Raw genomic sequence first — 18,160 nt, 5'->3', positions numbered from 1 at the left:
CATCGTTGCACAGTCTCTGATGCAAAGGTTTGGCACAAAACCACTGAGCCACCGGAAGGAGATCTCTAATGGCTGCTTCTGTGGAAGATCCGGCAAGATACGACGCACTGGCCAATAAGCACTACCTATGCATGTGACAAATGCAAGGCACCACTACACATTGAGTGCTTCAAGGAACTTTTTCCTCTGATTGAAAACCTGTTCCTAAGTCCTTTGGGTTTCTGAACAATTTAGCTGAATTAGCCCTGCTGTAGGATAACTATATTTATTATACACTCTAAATGGTTGTACAAATTTCAAAAATAAATATGATATGATTAATTATGTATGTCAAAAGGTTACTAAGGACACATGATTTGGATATTTTTATGTCTGGAAAAAAAATCTGGATCCTGGGCACCTGGTGTGTTAAAGGGCATGACAGGCGCCACACTGATTGATTTGATTAAATTAACGGACAAACACACCCATGACTCATACAGGGCCTTTTGCGCTCATCACCTTCCCGTAGTGTGCACACTACTTGACTGATGTCTTTAATCCACGTAAATTGCATTTCTCCACACATGAGAAGCGTGTATTTTGGAAGACACCTGCATGCATGCGTGCGTGGGGGTGTTCTGCACAGACTCCGCGCAGACTGTACGCATCATGTACAATGACTTCAAAATGATGTTCTATCACGATAACACGCAGATAGCCAGGGTAGTGGTATTGACAGTTGACACAAATGCCTGCTTTGCAGGCGTTTCCCCGATGAGACTCTACTAGATCAGTGGTTTTCAACCCTTTTCACGTCAAGGTCCGTTAAAAGTTGATCAAAATAACAGTTCTTCTACATTCTGTAATTGTGTAGACTTCTTGTAAATTAAGTAATGCAGATGTTGCAATAATTTAACTCTTGAAACCAAATAGACCCGTAAGGGTCAATTTGGTCTCATTTTACGCTCTAAAGAGTTAAAGATCTATAAGGGTCCATTTGGTTACCAACTCTCCATCATTTTACTGGAGACCACCTGGAACCCCCTCAAGGACCACCGGTGGTCCACGGACAAATGGTTGAAGCTGTGTCGATTATTAGTTAGATAGTTTAATCTAATCTAATAGTATCTGCCTATTTCCCGTGTTGACTTCTGTGGTCTTCTTCTTTCTTTTTACCACTAATCGCGTGCTTTTATTTTTTATTTATTTAATTTTACATATATATTTCATCCTTTTTTTTCATGTCTATCTAATTTAAATTGTGTTTGTGGTAACACCATAAAACAGTCCATGTCATCCCTTGTGTCCCCTAGAGCAGTGGTTCTCAACCTGTGGGTCGGGACCCAGGTTCCTCAAATTATTTTTGGAGGTCTCCAGATGGTTGTGCAACATTGTTGCAACATTGTTGTCTCACTCAACAGTAAACAAACCAACATAAAGTTCAAGTGTATGGAGGGTATCTGCACATTTTGACAATTGACAATTTAAGGACTTTTTAATACCTCTAAAATGACAAATCAAACATCAACCAAATAGTCAAATATTAGAGGCAGAAACTGTGAAAATAGCAGATCTACATGCTCACAACGCGGTGTTGTGAGCATGTAGATCTGCCATTTTCACAATAGAACCATGATTTACAAAATGTAATTCCTCAACTCTTAGTGCTTGTCAGGTTGAGGGGTCCCCAGTTAAAATATGATTATTTTGGGGGTCGCGGCCTGAAAAGGTTGAGAACCACTGCCCTAGACTCTATAGGAACAGGCTGTTTGTGAGCTCCAGCACCTGGGAAATTACCAGTGAGTCTCTAAACACTAAAGAATGATGTAATCTCAGCTTCCATTGCTAAAACTGGGTGGAAACATTAAACTGCATGGCAGAACCAATCCAAAGGATTAAGGGCGGTCCTTCAATTGGAGTGTTGATATGATTGGTTTCTAAAGCAGTGGGCGTAGCTTTGTGTTCTTGTCGGTGTTCTTTCAACTACCTCGCATTCAGAGGTGTCCAGACATAGGTAGGTGAACGTCTCTGATCGTCTGGCAACAACAGACTATACCCAGGTGGGTACAAATTAAACAGCTGCTGGGCAAGCAAAGGCAGGCGTGTGTTTACCACTGAAGATATCTGGCCCAGGGGTGATGGAAATAGTGTCTCAAAAATATTGGTGCACTGTTGGAAATTAATTAATGTTCAGATCCAATGAGACCATTGAGTCACTGGAGATCGTTTCAGAACATGCTAACATAAGGACACAAAGTTGCCATGTTTACTATTGTAGCTTTAGGTCTATTGTTCTTTAAGTCTATGGGTCATACAGAATGAGATGACCAACAGAACAGAATCGTAAAAGGACAATCATAACACATATTCCCCACACGTCAACAAATGCCTTATATTCTATCTCACTACCTAATCAGAATCAGAATGCGTACCACAGCAATAGTGTGTATCTTTGTATCTTTGTCCATCTGTAACTCCACGTTCAGCAGTTGTTCAATTGTCTAAAATACATAATACAAAAATCAATAACGCTTCTGCCTTGCTGACCATCTACTTTTCCACCTTCAGATGTATCTCTACTTCTCATAATCACAAAATGTTTAAACATTTTCCCCAAATATTGGCCTGTAGGCGGTGCAAGGCCGGCCCTGCAACGCCTACTGTGTGGTGCCCTGTGGGCCGGACTGTGGAACCACACAGTAGGCGTTGCAGGGCCGGACTGGGGCACCACACAGTAGACGTTGCAGGGCCGGACTGGGGCATGAGCCGTACTGGGGCACCACACAGTAGGCGTTGCAGGGCCGGACTGGGGGACGGGCCGGACTGGGGCACCACACAGTAGGTGGAGGTAGAACTGGGGCACCACACAGTAGGCAGTGCAGGACCCGGCTGGGGCCGGACTGGGGCAACACATAGTATTCGTTGCAGGGCCGGACTGGGTTACCACACAGTAGGCGGTGCATGGCCGGACTGGGCCACCACACAGTAGGCGATGCAGGGCCGGGGCTGGTTGGCTTCCTGGGGCCCCAAACAGTCAGGGGCTTTTTGGCCTGTAGGTGGTGCCACCAGTGACATGTGGGCACTTGTAGAGGTGACCACCTGGACAACACAGCACTAGGGACATGTGGGCACAGGGAGAGGTGGGCACCTGGACAACTGGCCAGCAAAACCATATAGGCCTTAACAACATGTGGGCACTTGGAGAGGTGGGCACCTGGAAAACTGGCCACTAGGGACTTGTGGGCACCTAGACAACTGGGCAATAGGGGCATGTGGGCACTTGGTGAGGTGGGCACCTGGACAACTGGGCACTAGGGACATGTGGGCACCTGGACAACTGGGCAATAGGGGCATGTGGGCACTTGGAGAGGTGGTCACCTGGACAATTGGGCACTAGGGACATCATGTGGGCACTTGGAGAGGTGGGCACTTGGACAACTGGGCACTTGGAGAGGTGGGCACCTGGACAACTGGGCACTTGGGACATGTGGGCACTTGGAGAGGTGGGCACCTAGAATACTGGGCTCTAGGGACATGTGGGCACTTGGAGAGGTGGGCACTTGGGCAACTGGGTACAAGGGACATGTGGGCAAGTGTGCAAGGACTGACAGATACAGATTTCCATATATGGCCATATCAGTTGGATCACTGATGCAACGTGGCTGTGAGCGCCTGCAAAGCGGGCGCGATCTCTAGATGTGAGCGGACCGAAGGGCCGCAAACTTCTAGTTTGCATAGTTAGTGACACACACACACACACACATTTTATGGGGAAATCTCGCTCTTTCGATGGGTCATTCTTTAGACTATGAGCGTCGGCAAGTTAGCTACTCACCCGTGTCACGGGTTAGGGTTTGGGTTAGGTTTAGGCATAGAGGTTCACATTCACCCACGTGGACAGGTTAGCTACTCACCCACGTCGGCAGGTTAGCTTTTCACCAGGTTAACATTCCCCCATGTCGAAAGAATGGTCCGTCGAACAGATGCTATGTCGCAATATATCGACACGCTCCCCCTTTCATAGCAGGGCCATCTTGCACAAATACATTACTTAGCTACATTGCCATTTGCACAATTGAGCAAATGCAGCATGCGCAATGGTTTCTCAATAATATGTCATGTTTTAACAAATTTCCTTAACAAACAATCAAAGGGTATAGCCTACTGCACAAAAATGGGTAGGCCTAATTCAGATTAATCTTTCATGTCCATACTGTCTCTGACCACCAAACTTCTCACCGGAAAGTTCTGGTTCAACTACAAGATGAGGTCAATCACATCTTCTGAAAAGCATTACCCCGAATCAGAGTTCGGAAAGCTGCATGTCGGAAAGTCGGTACTCTCTGACGAAAAGTTTGGTGGTCGGAGACAGTATGGACAGGCCTTTAAGTTAAGGCATAAGAGCTGGTACTTAAGACAATCAAAATACAGCCCTAAGGGTCTGGAACTCTGAGAGTGAATAAATGGAACCAAATAGACCCCTACTGGTCTGTAACTCGGAGAATGTACAAATGGAACAAAAATAGACTCTTACTGGTCTGTAACTCGGAGAGGAACCAAATGGACCCTTATGTGTCTATATAACACCAGCCAGAAGGTTGTCTTGAGTGTTTGTACCAGCTGACTCTTGCTACCATAGCAAGAGTCAGCTGGTTGCTTATCTGTTGTAGAACGTACAACCAAATCATGGTCTGAATGGGAAAAGAAGAGGGTAGGCTATGCCATTCATGAACTGGGGCTGGAACCTGTGAATGTTTCTTCCGACAGTCTCTTGAAGATAATTCATTGTAACAGCTCAACAGCCTGCAAGACACTCCGCTGCTCTCGTAGAAGGTATGAACTACCATATACCATATCAATGTTCATTGGTTCTTTATATTGTGTATTTGTTTTATGTGGGCCACAATGAAAACAAGCTTCGGCTTTCTTGAATGTCCACATAGGTGATTTTATGACATGACAACATTGTTGTAATTTCCTTTATGTCAATAAAGTATTCTATATATCTATATACTTTGGTCTGTTCTTCCAGAGGATTCTGAGGATTGCAATGAATAGTGCTCTTATAAGACAAGTATAATGGGTGGGTAAAACTGGCTTAGTGGATTACTTGACTGCTTTTACGGTAGTTATTCAAGCCCTTGAATAACTAAATAACTAATAACAAGGCCTTTTCTCCCCCAATTGTGCCTATTATTTCCCCGCCACACACACATTTGTGTGCCGCCCCAGCCTGTAGGAGTATGTGCAATCATTCTCTCCTCCCGGCTTCCCTCCCCCGGGCCTAATATGTTCGTTCAGACGCTCGACAAAGCTGGATGCACCACGGTGGATTAGAACCATAGACTGTAAAAAGCTTGTTTTGCCCTTGTATGGATGCTACCATCATTGTTCTAATGGGTACCATTAAATGCTATTGGCTGCCAACGGTCACATGCAACCGTAGGGATACCTGGGTAAATGTGTTGAGCCTGCCTGAAAATAAAGCACATGAAGAAGAATCATCACAAGCCTATGATCACAAGCCCCTCCTACAGCATACACTGCTTTAAAGGACAACTTTGTTTTTTTACAACAAGGGTTCATATTTTAGATTGTAATTAGAGAAAAGAAAAAGTGATTGTTAAAATGTTTTCATTTGCTTGTTTTATCGCGTTTACCGTGCTAAAATTTGGGGCATGCGTACGCATGGGGGCATGCGTACAAGTGGCTAAATATGTCTTTTTAGACACAATAAGCTAGCAGTTTCTTTATTGCTATTTACAGTAACACTTCTAGCCCCATAAGTCACATCCAACCATGAAAGGTTGCGTTGTATCTTGGGAATGGGCTTATTGTGTGTAAAATGACATATTTAGCCACTTGTATGCATGCCCCCAACCACTGAAATAAGAATCTCTAAAACAATAGAAAGAAGTAAATGAAATAATTTTAACACTCATCTTTTATATTCTTTAATTACAATCTAAAATATGAACCCTTGTTGTAAAAAACTAAAGTTGTCCTTTAACATCAATTATAACATAAATTGGACTATATTTTCAAACAAAACGCGTATCAAGGTGATTGAAACAAGGCTTTAAACTAGCGACAGGAACCATAAAGTATTTATGACAATGTTTATTAAAGTAAGAAAATCAAATTTGGGGGAAATGAATGGAATCCTATGGAGAACATGTTGCTTCTGGTACCAGAACAGCGCAACTGGCGGCCAATAGGAACTTTCAGTTCTGTGTTTGCTTCATTTGAAATCCAGACAACTGCCCCCCTGATTAGAACCCACAACCTTGGTGGGCAGGCAGCCACAACGCCACATTAATGTTCATTTCATGGGGGCACGGTGGCACAGTCGGCACCTCACAGCTCGATTCTGGCCGGGGAAGCTGTAGGCAATGGGGGCATGTTCTCTCCTCCGTGTCACCAGTGCCCACACCCTAGGTGGGTTTGATGAAAGGGCCTTTCTGTGTGGAATTTGCATGTTCTTCCCATGTCCCCTGTGGTAGGTACCCTCACAAAAAACACACAGTAATCCTTTTCTCTATACTGCCTCCGCCTGGTCAACCGGTCTGCCTGATGGAGGGGGAAGGAACTGGTTGGAATAACGTGTTCCTTCCACGCGCTACGTTCTGCCTGGAAAACTCCCCCTTGTCAGGTGATAAGAGAAGTGGCCTGTCAGACTGTCACTGAATCCTCTATCATAGTCCAAGGTGAAGAGCCATCACCTTGGATTATGATGGAGGCTTCAGACTATCCTCACTCATTGAAGAAAGCATGAGCTCAGTTCGGGGGCTCTCCCCAGAGGGAGAGTAGCGCCCAGGATTACAGCTTAGGGCACTTGGCAATCGGCACTGGGTGAAAAGTTTGTTACAAAATCGTGGAATAATAATGTTTATTTTCAATTATAAAATAATTTGTTGTTTTTATATATTATTATAACAATTCAACAAAAACAAACTCACATTCCCTGAGCCCTTAAACCTAGGGTTAGACACACAAACACTTTTTATTTTTACTTTTGAGCAAATGGTAGGCCTACACAACAACAAAAGTACATATAGAAACAAAAAAAAAACAACAAGATTAACCCAAAGCCAAACCGTACCAATGCAACTAATTGAAACCATTATCCCCAGTGGCAGTTGCAAGGAGTTGCATTGGTGTGACGTGGCCTTTAAACAGTTTTGTTGCAAGGAGTTGCGAGTAGTTACATTGATGCGGTATGGCCTTAAAGGAGTAGTTCACCCCCAAAATGACTTTTTTTCTATTGATTAGTCACGCCATGGAGACTAGAGTTCAATAATATTTTTATTTTTTTGTTCCGGATGGGGACCCGTTTCGTCGGAATCAATGGGGGTAAATTTAATCGAATAAAAATTTTGACTTAGGAATGTGACAAAAAACTAAAAATATACTATATATCTACTCTCCATGGCATGAGTAATCAATAGAAAAAAGTCATTTTGGGGGTGAACTACTCCTTTAAGCAGGGACGTGCAGAGAATGTTAAAGAGGCAGGGGCTGACATTTCTAAAAGGGCCTTTTGGTGAAAATACTGAATTGCTCACAACACGTCCCAGCGCGACACGTTGTGAGCATGGAAGTCGGCTATTTTCTATACTTATTCATGGTCTGGAGAGGGCACTTTTTAAAGACGGGTAAAACGCCCCGGTTGATGTCTACGTGTGTGCACGTGCCTGGCCCAAAGAACAAAAGACAAAAAAGAGGACACTTAGGCAGGATCTATGACCATCACAAAGCAGGGATAGTTAAGTCCTGCCTCTACCGCCTCTGCCCGGATAGGTGCTGTGAAAGATTACGTAATGCCATAAAGCGGCACAGGGGACGGCACAGCACTGTGTATAAAATGTAGCAACTGGACAATGGATACAGAAAGGGGGAAGGGGGTTAGACAGAGGAGGACAGTCATAAGGTCTTATCTAGACACACACCTGCTTCCATACATGTACTTGACCTTGATATTGTTCTCTTCGTTCTCTGCTATGTCTTCCTCACCTTCCTCTTCGTGTGAGTTACAGGAACAGTTTAATATGAACAGAATGTACAAGGACGGAGACTTAATTCTGGGTGGCTTGTTTTATATCCACCTCTCACCTGTCTTCCCCGAGTTATCTTTCACTTCCAAGCAACAGGAGCTCACTTGCTATAGGTGAGTATCGCAAATTCAAGACAATAGGTAACGTTTTGAAGTACAATGGAGGATTAGTTGATATTAGTTAGTTTATTTATTAGTTAGTTGCATATTTCTACCAAAATATGTTTGCTTACAGTGGAATTATCTTTGTTAGATTTGACATTGAAGGCTTCAGGTGTGCACAGACCATGGCTTTTGCCATTAATGAGATCAACAGAAACAGCAGCCTACTACCCAACGTGACTCTGGGATATAGTCTCCATGATACCTGTGTGACGCTTGGAGTTACACTCCGTGCAGCATTGTCATTGGTCACTGGGAGAGAGGATCAGTTTCAATTGGATGAGAAATGTGTTGGCTCCCCTCCAGTGCTCGGAATTGTGGGTGCTGAATCCTCAACACGTTCTATTGCTATTGCTAGAATATTAGGTCTATACAGAGTGCCCCAGGTAAGTTTTGTACTTGAACCATGTTTTACCATTTTGGTCATTTGGTTGTTTACAAATCTTAAATATGATAAATAATGCATTTGGTCTTTTTCACAGCTTGAGAGACATAGAACATAATTATTGTCGCCGTCGGGCAGAACATAATTATTGTCGCCGTCGGGCAGAAACCTCATATCTCCATATTCTAATTTCTTATGTTTTTCTGTAATGTGTCATATTTGTCACACAAAAGTGGCAAAAAATCTACAAATTCAACATTGTAGGTAGGAAATTGTTTCTGCAGGATTTATAGATATTGAACCGATCAAAAGTATTAACAAGAGCTTGTGACTAAGTAATAACTACATCGGGTGCACATCTTTTGTTTTCTCCCTTTTCCATTCAATGTCTCTGTAATCTGCAAAGTCTGATTGCTAATTCCTTGTGTCAGGGAGGCTTTTTCTTAAATCATCAGTCAATTTGAAATGGAAGTGTTGGCTTCTGGCCGCTTTACAGGAGAGAGTGGGGATTCCGGTGATTATACCACAGGATGTATTGTTGTATTCTCATACAATATGCTCGTATACATTTTGTAACTTTTGCAGGTCAGTTACTTTGCCACCTGTTCCTGTCTGAGTGACCATGATCAGTTCCCATCCTTCTTTAGAACGATCCCAAGTGATGCCTTCCAGGTGAATTTATATAGACTATACATCTGCTGGCATATACATTTAGTTATACGGTAATACATATCATCACTGTCTGGCAGAAATCTTGTATCTCCAAGTTTCAAATGTGTATGTTTTCTTTTTGTAAAGTTAAGCTCTGCTTCATCATACAAGACTGCCGGACAAAGCTAGAGAAAATAACCGATCTACAGGCACGCACCGCCTTGAGGTGCGAGGCGTTGTGTGCTCGTAGATCAGCTATTTTCACTAGTTGAAATAATTTTTAACGTGATACAAAACGAACAGTTGTGGACATACAAGGTTTCCACCTGTCAACAACGATATAATGTTCCACACACTTACAAATACCGCCCTGTAGTGTGAGAAATACACATCTGATGCTTGTTAGTAGTAGCCTACTGCGGGTGCTGAAGGTCTTTAATTACAGCATCAAAAGGAAACGATTAGAGTAGACCTTTTCTATGGCGGAATTTCTATAGATGTATTGATTCACTGTGTGAATAATCTAGCTAGAGATTCTATCTTAACCACCTATCCCTCCACCAGGTGCAAGCTATGCTCCAGATTATGAGGCGGTTCAGGTGGACCTGGGTAGGAATGGTGTTTGCTGATGATGACTATGGTCACAATGCTGCCAGATCCTTACAGTCTGAGCTGGACCAGTCTGGTTTGGCTTGTCTAGCGTACATGGAGGTTGTGCCCATGAACTATGACCCAGATGAGCTTCAGAGGATTGTCACTGTGATGAAGAAGTCCACAGCTCGTGTGGTCATTGCATTTGTATCTAGGAGCGGTATGCCTAAACTCCTGGAGGAGGTTTGGTTTATGATTTATGAAGAATACATAATGATAAGGAATATTCAATAGCTACTGAAGTGAACAGATTCTTTCAGAGTGAAACAAATAGATTTGATTTCTCATAGCCTCACTATGTAACTTTTTTAAATGGATAAAATGTGATTTATCCTATCTGTATGGAGTGTGTTAATTGCAAATCCAGGATGCGAGTTTCTAAATTCTAGGAGAGCTATAGCAAGGAGCGCTCGTTTTCACCAGCGTCGGCAGGTTAGCTACTCAGCGTCTGTTTTACTGAGGTTAAGGTTAGGGTTAGGGTTAGGGTTAGAGTTAGGGTTAGGGTTAGGGTTAAGGTTAGGGTTAGGGTTAGGGTTAGGGTTAGAGTTAGGGTTGGGGTTAGGGTTAGAGTTGGGGTTAGGGTTAGGAATGGTTAAGGATAGGTTCAGGTTTTGGTGCACCTCCGCGGTCCAAGTGACTACAATGTAGCGCTCCCTATCTCCGGTTCAGCCAATCACAAGCTTCAAAAATGAGTCCGGGGCGTGGTTTTGCCTTAGCTCTCCTAGAATTTAGAAACTCGCATCCAGGATATATAGAGGAAAGTGACATAAGCCTCTTTGAGTGGTGCTAACCACTCCTACATCTGGCTTTGTACGTCCTGCGTCTGTCTGGACTGTCATTGGTCAATTGGTGTCTGTTTGTACGCCCAGGTTCACATTGGCCAAGCTTAAATTGCCCCCTATTTGCTTTTGCCCACAGCACTTAGCTAAATATTGAACCAATGCAAGTATTAACTACACAATCTTTATTATCCAACACAATAGGTGATAAAGCAGAATGTAACAGGTCTGCAATGGATGGCCAGTGAGTCCTGGTCAACATATACTGGACTCCAGACTGCTAAGTTCATGCTGGTCCTGAGAGGCCTGGGTGTTGCCATCCGTCGTGGAGAGATACCAGGTCTCAAGGACTTCTTATTGAAAATACATCCTGGCAATGATCCTGAAAACAACCATGAAATTAGCATAGTGAGTCTTTTGTTTAATTTACTGTTTAAGTTGCAATTTAACACTGATGTCTGTTTTCAAAAGTTTACAAGGTATATTTATGTCTGTATTGTGTTATGTTTGTATTGTGTTCCTTCAGGTGAGGCGGTTTTGGGAGATCACATTTCAGTGTAAGTTTGCACCCTTTCCATCAGAGTGGGTGGATGCTGGCGGAAGGGTGTGTACTGGACAAGAGGACCTAGCAACAGCAGAAACATCACTGTTGGATGTATCTGACCTCAGACCAGAGTACAATGTGTACAAGGCTGTGTATGCAGTGGCCCATGCCCTCCATGACATGTTGCAATGTGTGCCAGGAAGAGGGCCTTTCACTGGACACAGCTGTGCCAGTTTGCAAACAATACAGCCATGGCAGGTGGGATATTATAACTCATTTAACGCGGTCGGATGAATTTGACAAGTTATTTAAATAGTCCAGGCCGACATGGGATGGGTTTTACAAGTTCGTTATTTTAACGCTGGATGGCGCTGTTCGCTAGCTTATGGGTCCGGGGTACTTGGAAGGTCACCTGCTGCTATCTTTGGAGTGGATTGTCACGAGTGGACAGGGATTATTTTCCAATTCAAGGACACCCGTGCGCTCTTTGAGGGCTCCCGCGAGCAAATCGGAGCGAAGCAGAATGTTCTGAAAATCTCTCCGAAAGCGTGGTAGCTGACATACTGTAAGTCGAAAAACAATGTTGGTATTCACTGAGTTACAGTAATTCACAGTTTGCCTGTTCATGTTTCTAGTTGGACTCACATTTAGCAATTTAGCAATAGTGAATATGACTTTGCTAAAACACTTAACAAATGTAGTATTAACGTTCTTATGGTAATGTTAGGCAATACTAATTGCGTGGCAGCAAATTATTATCAGTGTTTGGAGCAGCAAATTGAATATTTGGTTAAAACCTAAAAGTTAAAGCTCTACCATATTGTGATAGTAACCGTGGCTACAGACTAGAGTAACAATTCCCATTAACCGTTTTGGATCAATGCCCACTTGGAATATCTTTGTGGCCCACCAGTTGTAGCCAGCCCAAATGTTTATAAGTCTCGCTCGTCATAATTTTTCTCATCACATTTTGTAGCTTGTCTATTACCTGGAAAAGGTCAACTTCACCACGTCATTTGGTGATGATGTCTTATTTGATGAGAATGGTGATTCTTTACCAATCTATGATGTCATGAACTGGGCGTGGCTCCCTGATGGAAGTGTGAAGGTTCACAATGTGGGTGTGGTTAAGAAGTCACCCTCCGGAGATGAAGAACTCATCCTTGATGAAGACAAAATCTTCTGGAGCTTTGAATCCAAAAAGGTGACTTTGGCATTATACAATAATTAATGTTGACCTCACAATGTGAATGTAATTTAGTGTTTAGACTGAAACTGATCATTGTTACATTCCTAGCCTCCTCGGTCAGTGTGCAGTGAGAGCTGTTCTCCTGGAACCCGTGTGGCCAGAAGGAAAGGAGAACCCGTTTGCTGCTTTGACTGCATTGTTTGTTCTGAGGGAGAGATCAGCAATCAGACAGGTTGGTTCATGGATTGAGTTTATTTGGTGAAAGCACAGAAAATACTTATTTCCATTGTGGCACCCTGCACATGTTTATATAGACTAATACTGTCAATTTAGCATACTGTACATCAAAACAATCCGTTTCTATTGGTCTTCAGAAAGAAGCTTTCAGCTTTACCCATTATGGACGGGAACCCCTTTTTGTGCATTTACCCCTCAGGCTGGGAACACATTTTTGTGTTGTACAGTAGGCCTACATGTACAGAATGTAGCAACATATTTGTTTTTGTAAATGGGTTTTTAAGAAACACTCCAAAAATACACAGGGTTGCCGTTTATAAACACAATGAGGTCTGAAGGAGTACAATGAACTCAACAGCCAAAAAAGAAACAGGCAATATCATTAAAATCATGGTAGTCCATTTAAGTTGGGAAAAGGGCAGTGCCCATGTGCAATATCAGATGGATTGGTCAATTCACTGAGGAGATTAATGGATGAGGACAGACTAAACAGAGAGACAGACAGACAAAGGATAGACTGGAAAGTAGGCCACACTACAATAGAAGGAAGTAGCAGTGTAGGTTATCTTTAGGATGATACAGTACTTTACTTGTTTGTCCCTATAACCGTTTTTGTTAGACTCCACAGAGTGCACCAGCTGTCCAGAGGACTTCTGGTCCAGCCCCCAGCGTGACCACTGTGTCCCCAAGAGCGTGGAGTTCCTCTCCTACCATGAGGCCCTGGGAATCACCTTGACAACCATATCATTGATAGGCACACTTTTCTGTGTCATTGTCCTGGGAGTCTTTGTCTATCATCGAGACACTCCCATGGTCCGCGCCAACAACTCAGAACTCAGTTTCCAACTGTTGCTGTCACTGATGCTGTGTTTCCTGTGTTCTCTTCTGTTCATTGGTCGTCCCAGACTCTGGACTTGTCAGCTGAGACATGCAGTGTTTGGGATCAGTTTCGTCCTGTGTGTTTCCTGTATTCTGGTAAAGACTATGGTGGTGTTGGCCGTGTTCAAGGCCTCCAAGCCTGGAGGAGCAGACATTATGAAGTGGTTTGGTGCTGTGCAGCAGAGAGGAACCGTTCTGGCTCTTACTTCCACCCAGACAGTAATCTGCACAGTCTGGCTTGTCTCTGCCTCACCAACTCCTCATAAAAACACACAATACAACAGTGATAAGATAGTCTATGAGTGTGATGTGGGATCAACAGTTGGTTTTGCAGTGTTACTAGGTTATATTGGTTTACTGGCACTCCTCAGTTTCATCCTAGCATTCATGGCAAGGAATCTTCCAGACAACTTCAATGAAGCCAAGTTAATCACTTTCAGCATGTTGATCTTCTGTGCCGTGTGGATAGCCTTCATCCCAGCGTATATCAGCTCTCCTGGCAAATATGCAGATGTAGTGGAGGTATTTGCTATTTTGGCATCTAGTTTTGGTTTATTGATGGCAATATTTGGCCCAAAGTGTTATACCATCCTGCTGAGACCTGAGAGAAACACTAAGAAGTCCATCATGGGTCGTGGTGCCACCAAAACGTAGACGCAGAAATGAAATGTTAACACATGGTCTATGTATTTTATAACAATAATGTATAGATATTTGATTGATAAACTTGAAAAAAAAAACAGTAATCCGGTCAGAGCAGTAAAAATGTATTATCTATCACAAAGAAAAGTTGGTGAAAAGTTGATGACTGTAGTAATGGTTAGCATTAGCAGTTAGCCGTTGGGCCGTGGCACCACCCACCAAGTTTGAGACCAGTAACGTGTTGGGAAGTGGAGTTATGGCCAAAAAAAGCTTTGGCGAATCAGAAGAGGAGACGGGGCTAAGTCAATTAACCCTTAAGTGCTGTTCGGGTCATTTTGACCCGTTTTACATTTTCATTTGGAAAAAAAAGGTAGAAGTTAAAAATGTTTCCACCTGAAACTCACTGGCCTTAAAGATTCTTCTGAGATGAACATGTAAAAAAAATATTTTTGCACTACACCCATGCTACACCTCCCTCATATTTTTTGAACCTTAAGTGCTGTTCGGGTCATTTTGACCCGGAAGCACAGAAATACACAGTATTATGCCAAAACACAGACACACAGTCACCCCCACTTCTAACACCCCCCTTCCGAAGCCCCATTCCGAACCCTCCCCCCCTTCCTATAAGCATGAGCAATATTGCCCAGTATTAAATGAAGTAGTTTTTTTTACATGGATTTCAGCTAAATCAGTAAAAACGCCTAGCTCTTTCAGTGTTTAATGTGATAGAGCAAAGCAGAAATGCAAACATTTACCAAATATATCATATGAATTGTTTGGTATTGAGTCAAAGTCAATGTATCATGATGATTTGTAAAGTTAAAATTTATATTAGTGTTGTTTTTTTTAAACCAAATATCCACCGGGTCAAAATGACCCGAACAGAACGAAGGTGTAGTGAATCTGAACAGAACTTAAGGGTTAAGAAATGGTAATGCTATAAATGCTAATGTTACAAAAATCTAATGCTAATGCTAACACCAACCGCTACACAAGGTTGCACACACTTTCTTAGAAATGTCTTCGACATATTCTTTTCTAGTTTAGTATGTATATTAGAGGTCTTCACGTGTCCAATATTAACTACCCCAACCCAAAAGGACCCAGGGAAAATGGAGCTGGACACAAATGGTCCCGTTACCCGTTTTTCGTACAGACTTGTGGGTGGTGTCATTCGACTTGTTTCAGAGTCCTTCAGTTTAATTGGTTTAACTTAGACCCGCCCCTAGGCCTGGGGCGGTATGGACATTTTGTTACCGCGATTACCGTCTTCCCATTTACCGCCGGTACTGCGGTAATTACCGCACCCCCATATCTATTAATTAAGGTTCGGCGATAAGCCAAAATATTGCAATCATCTTCCCAAAAGTCGCCTCTCCACAGTGGAGAGGCGACACAGCCTGACTGCCCGAGTTATACTTCTCCGTACAGCACAGCGGGTCTGGCTTTCAAAGGAGCAGATCTACAAGCTCACAACACATCGCATCCGCGATGCGTTCTGAGCTTTTAGATCTGCACTGTCGGGTTACCATAGTAACGTAGGCTAGCTACTTGGGCTTTACAGACACAAACAGCTGTGTGAACAAACCAGAAGAGGAAGGGTAGTCAGATCGTGTACAGTGATTCTGTAAACTCACGTCACGTCTCAACTCTCAAATCGCAGTGATTGAGTGCTGCTATATACAGGTTTTAGTTACAAGACTTGACAGAAAAGGTTATAAAATCGCCGACGCGCCGCTGGACGGAGCACAACGTGCGACGCGGTGGAGAAAGTAAAATAGTTTCATTTTCGCTTTTAGTCCACGCGGCCCGCGCTCCGCCAGTAATCCGTATGAATAAAAAAAGATATGCCACAACACAAGGTATGTATTAACATCCTTGTGTCGAGTGGATTACAGAGAAAGTTTATGCTGCTCTGTCATAGAGTTGTGCTCCGTACTCTACTGCCCTGCGTGCACTGTGTGCACTGTGCAGGTCTGTGTGTGAGTGACGTATGTGGCTTCCAACGTGTGGTACACGGCCCAGAGCAGAGCGGCATGGAGCGCATGCGGTCCTCGCTTCTCCCCCGTTTTAAAACTCGCTTGTTTTCCAATAAAAAATAGACCTTTTTTTTTGTCTTTTTACCGCGGTAAGCACAATGACACCGCGGTAGACCTCGGTATACCGCGGTACGGCGGTACGGCGGTTACCGCCTCCAACCCTACCCGCCCCCTCTTCTGATTGGCCTGAAATTTATTTGGCTTTATCTCGTCAACCGTTTGTCGTACAGACTTGTGGGTGGTGTCATTTGACTTGTTTCAGAGTCCTACAAATCAATTGGTTTAACTTAGCCCCGCCCCCTCCTCTGATTAGCTGACAATTTATTTGGCTTTATCTCGTCAACCGTTTGTCATACAGACTTGTGGGTGGTGTCATTTGACTTGTTTCAGAGTCCTTCAGCTTAATTGGTTTAATTTAGCCCCGCCCCCTCTTCTGATTGGCCAAAACTTTATTTGGCTTTATCTCGTCAACTCTTTGTCGTACAGACTTGTGGGTGGTGTCATTTGACTTGTTTCAGAGTCCTTCAGCTTAACTGGTTTAACTTAGCCCTGCCCCCTCTTCTGATTGGCTGAAACCTTATTTGGCTATAACTCATTAACCGTTTGTCGTACATACTTGTGGGTGGTGTCGTTTGACTTATTTCAGAGTTCTTCACCTTAACCCTTAAGTTCTGTTCAGATTCACTACACCTTCGTTCTGTTCGGGTCATTTTGACCCGGTGGATATTTGGTTTAAAAAAAACAACACTAATATAAATTTTAACTTAACAAATCATCATGATACATTGACTTTGACTCAATACCAAACAATTCATATGATATATTTGGTAAATGTTTGCATTTCTGCTTTGCTATATCACATTAAACACTGAAAGAGCTAGGCGTTTTTACTGATTTAGCTGAAATCCATGTAAAAAGAACGACTTCATTTAATACTGGGCAATATTGCTCATGCTTATAGGAAGGGGGGGAGGGTTCGGAATGGGGCTTCGGAAGGGGGGTGTTAGAAGTGGGGGTGACTGTGTGTCTGTGTTTTGGCATAATACTGTGTATTTCTGTGCTTCCGGGTCAAAATGACCCGAACAGCACTTAAGGTTCAAAAAATATGAGGGGGGTGTAGCATGGGTGTAGTGCAAAAATATATTTTTTACATGTTCATCTCAGAAGAATCTTTAAGGCCAGTGAGTTTCAGGTGGAAACATTTTTAACTTCTACCTTTTTTTTCCAAATGAAAATGTAAAACGGGTCAAAATGACCCGAACAGCACTTAAGGGTTAAGCTGAGTAATTTATATAGGAATAACATGTAGGGAAAAAATAGGACCACAATTAAGTTCTCTTTTAAACCAAACAATCAAACCAACAGCTGACATCCTCCTGTGACTTCTACCTCTCTGTGTCAGCATGATCTGTACTGTCTGTAACTATTTCTATGTTGCTTTATCTTTAGAACATAACCTTATAAGACCATGTTACCATGTTAGAAAATGTTAGAAATCAGCTTGAGGAAGGTCTACCGACCGAAACGTTGCTTTTAATAAATTTATACTTGGAACCTGCAAGTGGCAGTGTGCGGGTGTATTTTCTTCATTGAAGATTCATTCATTCAACCATGTTAGAATAGAATCTCTGTCAGAATGGACTATAAGAGCTGCATGATAATGGTGGAGGGGAGGGTTGTGCCCGGAGGGGCTGACAGGAAAGGCCAGGAGGCCTGCTCCTCTGATGCCGTGAATGCTGTATACTCTGTTCAACTTTTTGCCCTTTTGAATAAATCTTTGTCAATTCTTCAAATCCTTCATCCTTGTGAAACATTAATTAATTTCTAAAACACTTGACGATATTAAGTGATAATAGAAAGATTTATTCACAGCGCTGTAACAGTCACACAACTTACAGATACATAATTTGCTAAAGAAAACACAATAAAATATTGGATCACCTCTACTGAGCTGTTTTTAGTTG

At 42.9% G+C, this 18,160-nt stretch overlaps 1 protein-coding gene across 1 annotated transcript; it reads left to right on the top strand.

Annotated features, from left to right (window-relative positions):
• Positions 1 to 8,039: 8,039 nt before the first annotated feature.
• LOC308285253 (extracellular calcium-sensing receptor-like) lies at positions 8,040 to 14,166 on the top strand (the record flags this gene model as incomplete). The annotated part of the gene is made up of 9 exons (XM_080725971.1): positions 8,040 to 8,149; positions 8,289 to 8,583; positions 9,168 to 9,254; positions 9,798 to 10,067; positions 10,868 to 11,071; positions 11,190 to 11,465; positions 12,184 to 12,411; positions 12,505 to 12,628; positions 13,253 to 14,166. 9 exons carry the CDS (start codon positions 8,040 to 8,042, stop codon positions 14,164 to 14,166), a joined length of 2,508 nt encoding a protein of 835 aa, XP_080582097.1.
• Between the last annotated feature and the right edge of the window lie 3,994 nt (positions 14,167 to 18,160).

The sequence above is a fragment of the Nannobrachium achirus genome (genome assembly GCF_963921795.1).
Source record: "Nannobrachium achirus genome assembly, chromosome: 5".
In the NCBI taxonomy this organism is placed as follows: Eukaryota; Metazoa; Chordata; class Actinopteri; order Myctophiformes; family Myctophidae; genus Nannobrachium; species Nannobrachium achirus.
The sequence above is the reverse complement of the archived record's forward strand: the minus strand, read 5'-3'. Positions and strand labels throughout refer to the sequence as shown.